The sequence below is a fragment of the Pagrus pagrus genome (genome assembly GCF_965226575.1).
Source record: "Pagrus pagrus genome assembly, chromosome: 22".
Classification (NCBI taxonomy): Eukaryota; Metazoa; Chordata; class Actinopteri; order Spariformes; family Sparidae; genus Pagrus; species Pagrus pagrus.
Window position 1 is genome coordinate 24,566,540 of NC_140204.1, and position 15,781 is coordinate 24,582,320.

Below are 15,781 nucleotides of genomic sequence, written 5' to 3' on the forward strand. Positions count from 1 at the left end.
CAGAGCCTGTACAGTAATCTGTGAGACCTAGCCCCCAGGGGCACTCAGCTCAGGCGGGATCTAATTTGTGGTCAGATAAACAGTAAATTCATTGTATTATGTGCCCCATATCAGTATCATCCAAGCTATTGAAACGTCATACTTTGCGGGACCCGCGTCAGTGTGGAGTAGGTTGGACAAACAATAGACACATGCCCACTATACTAGGACTACTGAGACTACCAAGATAGTTTGCTGAAGGCCCATAGTTAGCCTGGTCACCAGTGAACTCTGATAACTCTGATGTTGATAAACCAACAAGTGAAAAGTTGACCCCATGAGGTACTTTGATTGACACAATCTTTTTTGTATAATGAAGCAGAAATGGATAAAGAAAATTTACAATACAGGAATAAATAAGTTTATGGAAATAAAAGTGCAAAGGGAAATAATACAGAAAATAAATACAGAAATCAATAAATGAATTGGAAAATGAAATGGGATTCTAAATAAATGGGGGAAATAATAGAAAGGTGGCTAGATAAATTGCCTAGAGATGCTAATGAAAAAACACAAACATTCATTTATGTCACATTTTACAAATTAATTATTGTCTATTGTTTATAATTATTTGTGTTTCATTTAATGCCATATTTACTGAGCAATTTATATTTATAATTTATATATTTCATTTGTTTTTTTATTTTCAGTTTCAGACCTTGATAGAAAAGGACACCGACCTTTTTAAACAGTCTTGGCAAGTGTAATATTAGCCTACATGGCGACTTTATCCTAATAATTTGGTACACTAATTGCATCATATGGCTCTGGCTCGGAAATTCCTTCTGTAGAAGTATTTAGTATATAGTACCAATAACAACACATACCCACTGCTGTTGAACTCCACCGCAGCCTCCCGGTGCTGCTGGCCGTCTGCATAGATTTTCCTTCGGGACCCGCGGCTGCCATCGTCTCGGTCCGACCCGGCTGACATGTCCAACACAACCACACAGTGTCCTCTTCCCCCGGTGATCAGTCAACACCGCACAATCACATGACAAACTGAAAAGGGCAACTTAACTTCTTCCAGTAAAAGAGTCAATGATGTCAAGCTGACCACACCAAAATGTCCCGGTGTGTCTTTTCAAAATAAATGTCTCAAAAACCTTAAAACTTCTCTGATAAATTTGAAATGTCTTCGAAGTAATTCATGTTCACATTGAGGTCAGATTCCTGTCTTTGGCAAAGATTCCATCAAATTCACAAATTTGCAGACTATTTTTGAGAAGGAGAGTGTTTTAATATGTAGCCCAGACAAGATGTTATATTTTGTAATTTAATGTAGGCTAAAGCTCGTTATAACAGTTTATTTCATTATAATAATAATAATAATAATAATAATAACAACAGTTATTATTATTATTGTTGCTGTTGTTGTTATTTTATGTATCTAAAGCGGCTGTGGCTCAGGGGTAGAGCCTGGATATTGTTATCGTAAGGTTGCTGTTTCGATTCCCCTGGTCTGCATGTCAAAGTGTCCTTGGGCAAGATACTGAACCCTGAAAACTGCTCCTGACGGCAGCCACCGCCATCAGTGTATGAATTACTGTAAGTCACTTTGGACAAAACGCGTCTGCTAAATGCTGTAAATTTACACACCAGAATTTTATCCAAACTGTAAAAGTGGATCAATATTTTGATCAGGAGTTTGCATTGTAGGAAGTTGGTATTTAGGTGTCTATTATTATCAAGTTAATTTTTGTTATTCTATTGACTTATTCACATCACTATATGTATTCATTCATAGGAAGTTATTAATTCAGCATTTCTAAAACTGGTGTGCCATAGTGAAATAGAACATGTAGGCCTTACACAATTACAATACAGATATTATGCTCTTAATTTGAAGTTGCATTTGTAACTTGACTGAAACCCTTTACTGACATGCCTGAGGCACTGACTGGCCTAAACCTCACGTTGATTCCATTTGAGTTAGTGCTTCTTCTATATTTTTACAATGATGCTACATGTTGTGTTTCCATCAAATAAATAACGAGATCCATTTTTTAGTTTTTGTGAGACAAGTTTCTACTACGTTAATAATCAATCACTGAACAAATATAGCTCCTTCCATGGCACAGGCCTAAATCTGAATAACTGTCTTATATAAGCACCAGCTAGATTTATTTCCTCTCCTATTTTCTTGCAGACATACGTTCCTTCTAGCCTAAACTTTCTGCTCAAAGTTTCCCTCCCTGTTTGGTAGTGTGTGTGTTCATCCCAGGAAAAGACTCAGCATTTCCTTTCCTCTAGTCAGTTCCTCTGGCAGCCAGGCAGCAGAGGTACTTTTTTTTCTAAAACTGAAGCAACACTCAGGAATTTATAACAGCAGCAAACACACAGTCACAGGGAAGGAATCACAAGACATGTGATGGCTCAGCAATTAAGTAATACACATCCTGCAAGGTGTCTGAAAAAGCTAGTGTCATATGATACTCCTACTTGTTTTATGACATGTTTAATCATTTTATTACACTTTTACTCCATGCACAGTAGTTGTCAGATGACCATGTAGTGTAAAGTGCATAAACTTGCATGTGTGTGTCGGTGTGTGTGTGTGTGTGTGTGTGTGTGTGTGTGTGTGTGTGTGTGTCGGTGTGTGTGTGTGTGTGTGTGTGTGTGTGTGTGTGTGTGTGTGTGTGTGTGTGTGTGTGTGTGTGCGTGTGTGTCTGTCTGTGTGTCTGAAAATTTGATCTTTGATTTTTTCTCCTTTTGACTCCAGACTTTTTAGGCACCTTGTGATAAGTTTACCTTTCAGTGATTTTACAAGTTGATCATTTACCTGAAGCTGCATCAACTGATTTGTTTTTTCAGCATCCAAGCCCAGGAATGTTGGAACCATTTTGTGGGAGGGGGTGCTGCAAATGGGCAGAGGAGCAGCGTTATCCAACACATCAGTAGGCTGTGTGTGGTTAGACTGAACTATTAATGAGCCTGACTCAAGGCTCTAATTACAAATAATTTGAGAAGTAGACAGCTGAAAAAACTAGAAAGTAAGATTTAAATTTACAAAGCATCTTTATTATTTTGACAATAAAAAAGATGCACAGTCTGTGTTCATGCTCATATTAATAAAATAATAAAAGTGTGAAAACCAGAAAATGTAGGACCACTTATAAAGGCTGTGTCCACAGTCAGGGGCCTCATTTATAGACCTTGCTACTGTCTAGGTATACATTGGGATGATTAAAGAAAAATACTTGACATGGAAATGTGTGTACATTTATGTAAACTTTGACCCATGTGTCAGAACATTTTGGAGACTGAAGAAAATGGGGACACAGATGGTGAGGCGGCGAATTAAAGCCCGATTGTAGAAATGATTTTAAACATGATAATGCATCTCACGATCAGTTTCACTTCACATCAAATGTTAATTATACAGTGCCAATAAAAAGTATTCACCCCCTTAATTGTTTTTATAAATGGAATCATGGTCAATATACAAAAACGTAATGTCAAAGTGAAAACAGGTTTCTACAAAAGAATACAAATATATAACATAAAATAAGTGATTGCATTAGTATTCACCCCCTTCGAGTCAGTATTTAGTAGATGCACCTTTGGCCTCAATCACAGCACTGAGTCTGTGTGGATAGGTCTCAATCAGGCTTGCTCATCTGGACACTGCAATTTTAGTCCATTCTTCTTTGCAAAACTGCTCAAGCTCAAGCTGCATGGGGATCAGGCGTAAACAGCCAAACATAGCGTCTAGTCTGATGACCAAAAAGCTCCATTTTGGTCTCCTCAGACCAAAGAATCTTCTTCCAGTTGACCTTGGAGTCTCCCACATACCTTTGGGTGAACTCTCCCATAAAGCTTTGACTGGTGAAGAACCCGGCAACAGTTGTTGCATATAGAGTTTCTCCCATCTCAGCTGCTGAAGCTTTTAAGTCCTTCAGAGTAGTCATAGCCCAGTGAGCAAAGAGTGGTCTAGATCACGTCTTTTAGACATCATTTATGGACATCCAAGACATCTAAAAGACGTCCTCAGGGGAGCCAGAATGAAAGTTTTTTATACGTCTTTTCTGGACGTTGTATAGATGTTTATATATCGTTTATCGACTAATTCTGGCTGTCAGTGGATGTCGAGATTATAGCCAGTATGAAGGTCTATTCTCAACTAACTCTGGATGTCAGTGGATGTCTAGATTATGGTCTGACTGGATGTCTTTTCTCAACGTCATTTATCGACTAATTCTGGCTGTCAATGGACGTCCAGATCATGGCCTGGCCATGTCAATAGTCAGGCCATAATCTAGACATCCACTGACATCCAGAATTAGTTGAGAATAAACGTTCATACTGGCTATTTCATATAATCACTTGAGACACATGTGGGACAGTGGCTTAAAAGGACACCCCCCTAGATATTTGTTTATTTATTTTGATATGGACTGTTTGGTAATTGTTTGTGGCGCCAAGGACAAGAGTTAGACATTGTAATTCCAGAGTTTCACCACAAGAGGGAGTTTGTGGTTTAGGGTCGCTCTTGGTCAGTGCAGGTCAATACATACATTGTGTTGTTCAGATGAAGCTCAGAGAAGAGTGCATGAGTTACAATGCTGTGTCACGTTTATGTTTAAAGGTAAGCAAGCCCCAAAACCCACATCTGGAACTATGAATTAGTGTCTCTTAGGGTCAGAGTGTAAAGAGAGTTGGCTGTTTACTCCGTTGTTGTTGTGTTGATGTTTGGTTAATAGTTGTTAGCAGGGCCGCCCCTGGCCAAATTGGGGCCCTAAGCAGAATTTTATTTTGAAGCCCCCCCGAATTACAAAATGACTCTTTCAACAATGGAACAAGCCTTTTACAGATGCACACGTCTGCATTTTCTGGATGCAAAGTCATCAATGAGGTCATCATATGACAGCTGATGTGCCACTTCTGAGTTGATGCTTATGATAGCCAGGCCACTCAAGCGTTCTTGCGCCATTGATGAGCTTCAGTTTTTGCTCAGCAAAGGCAACTGTAACAGGGAGAGTTACTGCAATGGTGCTAGCCTCCTCACAAAGATTAAAATGCAATTAATGCAAATACGACTACAACTAATAATAATATTCATTATGATTTGATTTGATGATATTTCTATATTTAAATATTTTTATATACTTATTTATACATTTAGTACTTAGGTTCTATATTCCTACACTGCTATTTGCTGCTGCAACGCTTTAAATTTCTCCATTGTGGGTCAAATAAAGGATTATCTTAATTTATCTTATTTTATCTAATCTTATACTGTTATGAATTATATTCACCAAGAGATGGCGACAGTTTACCTCCATAAAAATAGCCCAAAACATCTACTGATAGCATAGATTGATAGGCTATAAACCTGAGCCAACATACGACCACCAACTGGTCAATTAACCGCTCCTTTTTCAACAGAGCTGAATGTATATGCAGTTAACAAGACATTCAATAAATGTTAATCAGGGCCGCTGGAAAATTTAATCTCCAGTCCACATCTAGACAGAATTATCCTCTCTTCTGTCTCATGGTTAGCAGGCTAGCAGCTGGGGTGTAACATACCCACCTTCAAGTGAAGCACGAGCCTCCTCTTGTTTTGACTGTTTCTTTCTTTTGCTTGCTCCCGATTCATATTGCCGTTTGGAGGCCATCTCTCCACCTGCATACAACTGCCTGACGGCGCATCTGACCGCTGATTGGTCAGATGCTGCGTGCTGTCAATCATTGCGGCAACGTGTGCGGTGTCAGATTACAGTCTCTGTTTTTTTTCTCTCCTGCCTCGGGCTGACTTGGTGCTCTACGCGCGCCTCAAGGCAGCGATGCGCATCCTTTGCGCATTTGCAGAGAATGCGTCCCCTTGCGCAAAATGGAGCCCCCCACGGATCGTGGGGCCCTACGCACAGCTCGTGTTCTGCGTTTAGGGAGGGCCGGCGCTGGTTGTTAGCAATATCGCACTGGCAGCTAAGCTAACCGTTAACATGCTAAGAAGACCACACAGTCGTACGTGTGTTGTTTTGTGTGTTTGTACTTTAAACCGGTAAACAATGTAGCCAGTAGGCAGGAGCCACAATACTTTCATTTTCATATTATTTGATGGTTTGTGCCACACTTCTGTGTTGATGTATTGAAGAATGTGTCTTGATTAAGTTTGAATAAGTTAGCAGGTCAATACATACATTGTGTTGTTCAGATGAAGCTCAGAGAAGAGTGCATGAGTTACAATGCTGTGTCACGTTTATGTTTACAGGAAGAAATAAACAACATACAACTCCAAGCACACTGTGGATGATTCAAGTGTGCTACACACATTCACTCCACTCAGATTATCTCCATTTCACTAACTGTGAGCCTCCTAGCACCAATTGGCTGGTCCTCTTGTTGAATTAGGTCAGTCACTTTAAAGGGGGTGAATACTTATGCAATCACTTATATTAAATTATATATTTTCAATACATGTACATTACTATTTCTAACAACCAACTAGCAGTGTCATTCGTGCACTTCTACACTTAAATCAATATTTCATAAGTCAGTGCTGACTCACCATCACATCCCCTCCCCCGCAGCACAGAGGAGAAGGTCTGACTAACTGATCAAATTATCATCATCGATAGTAGAAATCCAATATTACATCAAAAGCATTACAGAATGAATGCTGTGAATATTTCATCATGTATAATTTTAGTTTTCATGTAGTTGTGTTTGAAATCGCTGCAGTGGACACAACTGTGCTGTTAGGTGCACACTCTGCCACACAGAGCTCACTGGAGACAGTACAGTCTCCACACACACAGTCTGCCTTCTCCTGCCAGCTCATGTACAACATCCTCACCACCTGCAAATGTGGATTGTATGATTTTGTAAAAGCCTGTAAATAAAGTCAGTGTCAGCTCTTACACAATCTTTACACTCCATTTCCTCATTGTGAGTCCTGATCGTGATGCAGGCTGAGTTCACTGTAACTAGACTTAAATCAATAAATAGTGTTCTCTGCTGCAACTATATGACGTTTTATAGAAGATTTTTATTTTTGCTGAATTTGAAAAATTTTGATTTTATTTGTCTGATTTTGAAGGTTTATTCTGATAACAGAATAAATGCTGTGTCGCCGGTGTGGAGATTAAATAGCCCATTTTCATATTATAAAAAGCCTGTAAATAATTGTCTATATTAACATTTGACTAATTTAAATCGGCCTGTAAAACATTTCATAACAGTAAAACTTTGACTGTCATATTTGGACTGTTTGTGGTTCTTTTCTGGTGATATTTGTGTTTCAGAGGTGCTGGAGAGGCTGAGCGGGGTTTCTCCATTGGCAGAGCTGCTGAGAGTCACACACACCTGCAGAGTGCTTGGAACGAGTCAGCTTTAGTCTCTTCAGGACAAGCTAGCCACCCGAGAACAGCCAGACACACTGGAACAGTTAATGTCACGAGAGAGAGAGAGAGAGAGAGAGAGAGAGAGAGAGAGAGCCTTTTCCGGTCACAGGTCAGCTAGTTCCACCCTTAGTCAGTCTTCCCACTATGCACTGGAGAATAGAACCCCTTCACGCCCCACATCTAACCCCAGAGCACCCCTGCTGCCCCGGAGGAGCCCATGCAATTCGGACGGACTTGTCTTTCTCCTGAAGAATGCCAACAGTGCTTCATAAACAAACTGTGCATATACTGTGGACAACCTGGACACTTCCTCGCCTCGTGCCCCGCTATGCTAAAAGGCAGGCACACTGGTGAGCCAGACCTCCCATCTACTGACCGCATCAACCTTCCTGCCTCTCTCCAGTGGTCACGTGAGGATCTCCCCATTCATGTGTTGATAGATTCCAGTGCTGACAACAGCTTCATTGATTCAGCTCTCATGGAACAAGCTCAAATCCCTGTTGTGGCCCTCGACTCATCTAAAGCAGTCAATGCCCTGGACGGCCAGCTATTGGCCACAGTTACTCATCGTAACTCCAGCTGTTCTTCATTCCCTCCCCCACCTTACCAGTTGTACTTGGAATAAGTAGAAGACCCACTTTGCCACAATAAAAATGATGGTTTTACCAAAAATCAATTACCTATTCACAATGATCCCAACCCAACCCACAGCAAAATGGTTTAACTCAATGGACAAACTAACAACAACATTCTATTGGAAAAACAAAAAACCAAGAATAAAACTTACAAAACCACATTACAACAATCCAAACGTCAAGGAGGCCTAGAAGCACCAAATTTTCATCACCACTTCTTAGCAAATCAGTTACAATATCTTATCAAATGGACCCATGCAACTTATCACCATCACCCATGGATTGACATTGAACAAACTGAATGCCAAGACATAGCCATTACAGATTTACCCTTCATCAGCGACACAATCAAACACCACAACTGCTTCAAAAACATTGCAATCGCCACAACTCTGACAGCTTGGTGGAAAGTCAACAAAATAAAACACACTACAATCTCACCTACCACACAAACACCCATATGGAACAACCCAGACTTCACAGCAAATAAATTACCTCTGATAGGCACTAAATGGAAAGAAAAAGGAATCACACACCTACAACACATTTTTAACCATAACACCCTGCTATCATTCCAACAACTCATTGATATATATGGCATCGAAAAACAACATTTTTTACAATACATCCAATTAAAAAATATAATCAAGACAAAAATAGACATATCAAACACACATCTTGAACAACCACCACTATAGGACAGCATCAATAAAATCGCAAAATCAAACAAATCACTTTCAAAACTGTATAAACTTATATGCCCCACTGATAATACACACCACATTCCAATAAACAAATGGGAAAAAGATCTCAACATCAACACAGATAATCAATTTTGGAATAACATTTGCAATAACATCTTCAGTATGTCCAGAAACACCAACATAAGACTAATACAATACAAGATCATCCACAGAACACACATTACACAACACAAAATGCTGTTAATGGGATTAACCGGTTCAGACATATGCACTCATTGTACACTCAATAAAACAGATGACTACCTCCATGCACTCTGGCTCTGCCCACCAATACACCAATTCTGGAAAGAAGTAACCACCACACTATCTCAGTTCATCGGCTGTAACATCCCACTTTGTCCTTCCATATGCATACTCGGCAATCTAGATACACTCAACACACATTCAGAACAAATCATAATACCTCTGCTTGTGGCCCTAACTATCGCCAAGAAAACAATACTACAAAACTGGAAAAGTAGGAAAAAGGTCAACATCACACAATGGCTGGATCTATTAATACAACATATATCATTGGAAAAACAGTCAGCTTTACAAACAAACCAACTTGAACAATTCAATAAGATATACTCAACGATTCTCAGCTCAGTTCCTCTGCCGGTGAACTGATGCCACCACAACACCAATACAAGTCAATATATAAATTAGACCTAGATTTTTATTTTCTTATCTTTTATTTATTTTTATTTTTTTGGCCTCTTCTTTCTCTCTTTTGTGCATTCCTCTGGCCATGAACATTACTTTCTTTCTATTTTTTTCCCCCCTTCCTTTAGACTCGATGTAATACAATTCCCCTCCCCCCCCCCCCCCTTTTTTTTTTTTTCTCCCTTTCTTTCTTTCTCTCCTTCTTTGTTTTTTTATTTATCTATTTATTTTTTGTTGTTTGTTTTGTTTATTTCTGTTAGTTTGTTTGTTTATGTAGGCCACTTGCCTTTTTTAAATCACATGCAGGGATGTGAAAATGATAAATGTGCTGCCTGCTTTTTGAATTCCCATGCTATTTTTTTTGGTCCCGCTGTTATATGATTTAATGATTGATTCATATAGATAATTATCTTTTTTTTTTTTTTATGGAGTGCAGGCAGCATGTACACATGTACATGTTTTGTTTTGTTTTGTATTGTTTTGTATTTGAAAATAAAAAAAATAATAAAACAAAATATGTGGTGGCTCTGGGACAGCTCCAACCCAACACCGCCAAGATTCAAGCGGTAGAGAAGTGGCCCACACCTACCTTCAGGAAACAGTTACAGCAGTTCTTGGGGTTTGCCAACTTCTACAGAAGATTTATCTGTTTCATTTGAGTTAGTCAAGTTTAAATTAATTATATTTCTGATCAGTATTGTTTACTTTATATGGGGTTATGGATGAAATTATATTCTGTACTTGTAATCAATCTGAATTTTGAAATTTAAATTTTGAATTAATTTGGCTTATAATCCATTTAAATTCTTATTCATACTTTTATATTTGTGGGTTACATTTTTGAATGATATTTTTTGCACAGTTATACACAGTCTACATATTTGACCTGTGTTTTTGATTTACACTCAACTGCACACTACAAACAAATGCTGACTTTTTGCCCTGCTTACATTACATTTGTAACCTGTATCAATCAATTTATGTCAAGCTTGTATTATACATATTAGCCAGTGCAAATGAAAACCGTGATTGCCCAAAATTATCTTGAAGAGTGACAAGGGGGGTCGTAAGGGAATTTTTGCGAGATATGCTATTGTTAGGTTTTGTTCCCCCTACTTGATTGTTTGGATGGTGGTCAAAAGACTGGAGGAATATATTGTGTATTTGCATTACTGAATATATTGGGGACATAGTGTATGGATATAATAAGACAAAATTCATGTAAAGTTCTCACTCTTGCTATTTCCTTTTTATTAAGACATATTGGTTTCAGGAAATAGGTGTGTACTGAAAGTACATAAACAGGAAACAGATGTCTTCATGTAATCAAATCATAATTGTTTGATTCTGTATAAAGAGGATGTACACTCATACTACTTTCAGTTTTGTTGCAATTAAACTCCTTCGAACACACAAGCTGCAGTCTCTGCATTTTTCCTGAAGAATACTTTATCTACAACAACTACAACCATGTAGCAGCACCCCTCACCCAGCTAACCTCCACCTGTTCGCGTTCTCATGGTCCCCCCAAACCGAAGCAGCATTCCGGAGATTAAAGAAGCCGTTCACCAATGCACCTGTTCTCCAGCATCCCATTCCATCTCTTCAGTTTGTGGTGGAGGTTGATGCCTTGGATTCAGGGGTAGGAGCAGTCCTCTTTCAACAAAATGCTCTCTCCCTACTCTACTCCCCAGACTCGGTGTTGGCTGACACTGAGCCTATTGTGTCTTTCCCCCTGATTGTTGGAGCAGCTATGTGGGAGATATAAACTCTCATGAGGGAGGGTTACTAGTTCTACAGTGGGGTCACCCTTCCAAAGTCCAGCGACACTCCTGCTCCTCCATCAGCATTTTTGGTGACCCAGTCTCATTTTGTGCCCAAAGCAAGGCTTCTCATTGCCCCCATGCTGGTCCTCTCCTCCCTCTGCCTGTGCCAAGTCACCCCTGATCCAACATAGCAGTGGATTTTGGCCTGGCCTACCTCTCTCGGATGGTAATACTGCTATCCTCACCATCGTCGACCACTTTATCCAAGTCGGCCCACTTCATTCCCCTGACCAAGCTGCCCTCAGCCTTTGAGACGGCGAGCTCCTCACACTCCATGTCTTCCGAATCCACAGCCTCTCTAGACTTATGCTTCCCATTGTAAGGAGGTTTGGAGAGCTACCCACGCTGCCCTCAACCACTCCTCCCAGCAAAACCAACGCCTGGTGGACTGTCACCGCTCACAGATAAAAGCAGAGTCATGTAAACTCACTCCCTGTTTTATTGGCCCATTCGAGGTCGACAAGATTATCAACCCCTCTGCCAGCAGCCCTACCTACCTGTTCACCCCACATTTCATGTGTCCCATCTGAAGCTGGTCTCCACCAGTAATCTCATACTTGGACTTTGTTGTGGCCTTTATGTGGTTCTTTTCTGGTGCTTGTTGTGTTTCAGAGGCACTGGAGAGGCTGGGCGGGGTTGCCCCATTACCAGAGCTGCTGAAAGTCACACACACCTGCAGTGCATTGGCAGTCAGCGCCTGCTGAAATACTGTGGTCTTCACCATAATCGCTGCCAGTTATTTTCTTCAGTTCCTAGTGGTACATGGCCGACACTTCTAGCGACTTTCTCTGACCCGCTCCACTCCACCAGTTACACAGCCTCCAGCACAGGGCCGGTGTTGTGTCAGAAAACGACTGCTTGCCAGACAACAACTGCTTGCTTGAAAACGACTGACGACTGACTAACTCACGAGTAACTCTAACCCTAACCCCATGGGGGTTCCTGTTGGGGAGTCGTTTTTTGGCAAGCAGTCGTTTTCTGGCACAACACCGGCCCTGGGCATAGACAGTATAGGCTAATGCTACAAGACAGTCTGGCTGCAGACCTGCAATGTCTCCTCTCGAATGCTAAGGGCGCCGTCATCCACAGGGGGCGGAGCAAACGGGGGGAGAAAAAAAAAATACTATTTTTTACCAGCGCTATTACTAATATTATTTCGAAATATTATATAAGCCCACAGCAACATAACTTCATTACAAAGCCTATTAAATAATGGAGAGGCCTTTTTTCTGTGTTCCTGGCTGGCTCGTTGCACTGAACCTGCCCTCTGTGAGGGTGAGGGGTGCGGTCGAGAGGCGAGCTGCCTGAATCTGACCGGACCTTGACCCAAAGACCAAGAGAGACATTTATTGATACTGTAGCGGAACCACAATGGCCAAAAGACAGAAACCATCCGGCGCCCAGGGAAAGAAAGGAAGGAAAGAAGAGGAAGCAAAACGTGAAAAAGAAAGAGGCACAGTCACGTCAATGTGATAGTTTAATGCATCATAGTTACCGTTGTTGGAGCAGAGTGTTAACTTGCTAGCTTAGTTCGGACGGTAGTAGCATTGTTTAATAATCAGTAAATACCTGAGTCGACGTAAGTTAATGTTACTCCACCTTAAATTCATCAGGGACATTTGGAAAGTTATTTTGACCTGTTGGCTGTTTTCCTGCTTGTATGTCAGTTAAAATGCTATTAGTTTTCCATCCCCTTTATAAGTATTAGGGCAGCTGTAATCCTTCGGTTTATTGTGTCACAGTTTATGTTTGTTAAAGTTTACACCAGTGTTAAAGTGCAATTAAAGTGTATTACTGTTAATACACCATACCTTAGCTTTCCCATATCATTCATATCTATAAATATATATATATATATATATATATATGTGTATATATATATATATATATATATATATATTTATAGATATATTTACTGCTTTTTGCACTCTGGTTAGACTGAATTGCATTGCAATGACGATAAAGTTGAATGAATCTCATCGTATTTTCATTATTTCATTATTATTTAGAGTCTTAGTCGGGAAAAAATCAAAAGAAGCTGGCTGATGTACTCAAAAAAGAATGATAGCTTGCACTGCTTCTGCTGCAAAAGGTTTCCTCCGAAAGAATACAGACTGTTTTTATTTTGTATGTAAATAGAATATTCTTTAATATGTTTATGCAATACCTTGTTTATATTGTATGTTTAATTTATCACTTGTTTCTTTCTTCAGTTTTTATTTGGTATGATATTTTTGACTTAAAAGAAATAAAATCTTGAATACATACATGTAGTTCCTGTGTGAGTGTATGAAAATTCATTGTGAAATTGACTGCGATGCAAGGGGGCGCCAGCAAAAATCTTACCTAGGGCACCAAATCGGTCAGGGCCAGCACTGCTCCAGCACCTCTGTTGCCGAACCACTCTACCAGTGTTCCTCTGAGCCTCTTCCCCTGTGCTGTCCAACAGGGCCACTGTGAGTTGCCCTCACCACTGGCAGAGTCAAACCTGAGCCGGCACTCACCCATCACCTGACTGCACCTCCTGTTGTTTCACTAAACACCTTTCAAACCGCTCCCTCCTCTGACGTCTGCTTTTGGGTCCTTCTTCTTCTTCTTCTTCTTTTTTTTAATGGCGGTTGGCAAACAACTTTTTGTGCATTTCGGCCACCTTCTGAACTGGAGTGTGGATGGAATGGAATTTGACGATTATCGGTAGATGAGAAAAAACAAAAAACAAAACAAACAAACAACAACAACAACAAAATATATATATATATGAAAATATAAATAAATAAACAAATAAATCAAACCAAATAAAAATAAATAAATTTTTAAAAAAAAGAAAAAACCTAAATAAATATGTTATCAAACATATACCATACTAATAATACCTTAATACTTATATTCTTTTAATAAGTCCTGTCTTTTCTAAATACATAAATATTGCTTTATATCCTACATGCCCTGAGTTCAGTTGTAATATTTCTTTAATACTAAATTTAATTTGCTCCCTACTTAGTCTGTCTTTTAGAAACCTCCTTTGACACTGGTACTTAGGACAATATATAATTACATGTTCAACTGTTTCTGTATGATTACAGTGTTCACACAAACCAGTTTCATGTTTCCCTATTAATTTCATCGTATTATTAAGTCCAGTGTGCCCAAATCTCATTCGTGATATTATATCTTCTTCTTTTTTATTTCTACTATTTTCTCTCTTCTTTCCTACTTCCCTTTGGATACTGTAGAACACTCTACCTTTGTTTTCCTTGTTCCAACACTCCTGCCACTTCTTTTTCATTTCTACTTTGATTATGCTTTTAACCTCTGCCTTACTATATTTAACTGTCATATTTACTTCTACTTTTTTTGTTGCGTCTTTTGCATATTTGTCTGCCATTTCATTTCCATCTACACCTATATGGGCTGGAATCCAAGTGAACTTCACTTTTACTTCTGCTTTGGTAATTCTATATACACTTTGAGCTATTTCTACCAGAATATCTTGTCTTGTTTCTGACTTCATATTTTTGAGACTGATTAATGCACTGCTTGAATCTGATCCTATTATTACTTTGTTTGGTCTATTTCTTTCTACCCACTCAAGTGCTAAAAGAATAGCTATCATTTCTCCCGTAAATATTGATAGATTGTCATTTATTCTTTTACTTGACATAATATTTAACTCTGGTATGGTGAATGCTACTCCTGCTCTGTTACTAATTGTCTTTGAAGCATCTGTGTATATTTTAGTAAATGATGAGTATTGTTCCTCTATATATCTATCTACCTGATCCCTATTTATACTTTTTCCTTTCTTCTTCTCTAACAGATGTATATCTACTTCTATCTCCCCTACTAGCCAAGGTGGGACAATGGAAAAAAGTACAGTGGGGCTTATCTCTAGTTCCCCTATCCCTATTTCTTTTACCGCATCCCCCACCGTCCAACCAAAGCTCTTCAGCTGTCTCCTTTCCTTCTCTTGGCACTTTTGTAAAACCTCCTGAGTGGGGTGACTGTCCTTATGGGCCCAGTATGTAAGTGAAATCTGGTTTCTTCTAATTTCTAATGGCATTTCGTTCATTTCTACTTGTAAGGCTGACGCTGGGGTTGTTTTAATAGCTCCACAGCAGAGTCTCAATGCCTGATATTGAATTGTGTCTAGTTTATTTAGTAATGTTCTTGAAGCAGACTGGTATATTGTGCATCCATAGTCAAGAACTGCCCTGATTAGCCCAATGTAAACAGTTTTCAGTGACACTCTATTTGCTCCCCACTCTTTACCCCTCAGACATCTAACAACATTCAGTACTTTTTTACATTTTTCAATAATTTTTCCTATATGAACTTTCCAAGTAAGATTTTTGTCGAACCAAATACCCAGATATTTAAAACATTCTACCCTCTCTAAATTTTCTCCATACATTTTAGGCTGAATCTGATCTTGAATTTTTCTTTTTGTGAAACATACTACTTTTGTCTTTGCTACTGAAAATCTAAAGCCCCACTCCCGTGCCCAACACTCTATTTTTCCTATT

General features: G+C 39.3%; 1 protein-coding gene across 1 annotated transcript in view; it reads right to left on the reverse strand.

The window, feature by feature from the left end:
• sh3tc1 (SH3 domain and tetratricopeptide repeats 1) overlaps window positions 1–2,889 on the reverse strand; it is a 38,319-nt gene extending 35,430 nt beyond the window's left edge. The window contains exons 1-2 of the mRNA XM_084344593.1: window positions 2,822–2,889; window positions 867–1,041 (exon numbers count right to left, since the gene is read on the reverse strand). Coding sequence (XP_084200719.1) covers window positions 867–948 — 82 coding nt within the window. The 5' untranslated portion in view covers window positions 949–1,041; window positions 2,822–2,889. The remainder of the gene's footprint in view (window positions 1–866; window positions 1,042–2,821) is intronic.
• Window positions 2,890–15,781: the final 12,892 nt, after the last annotated feature.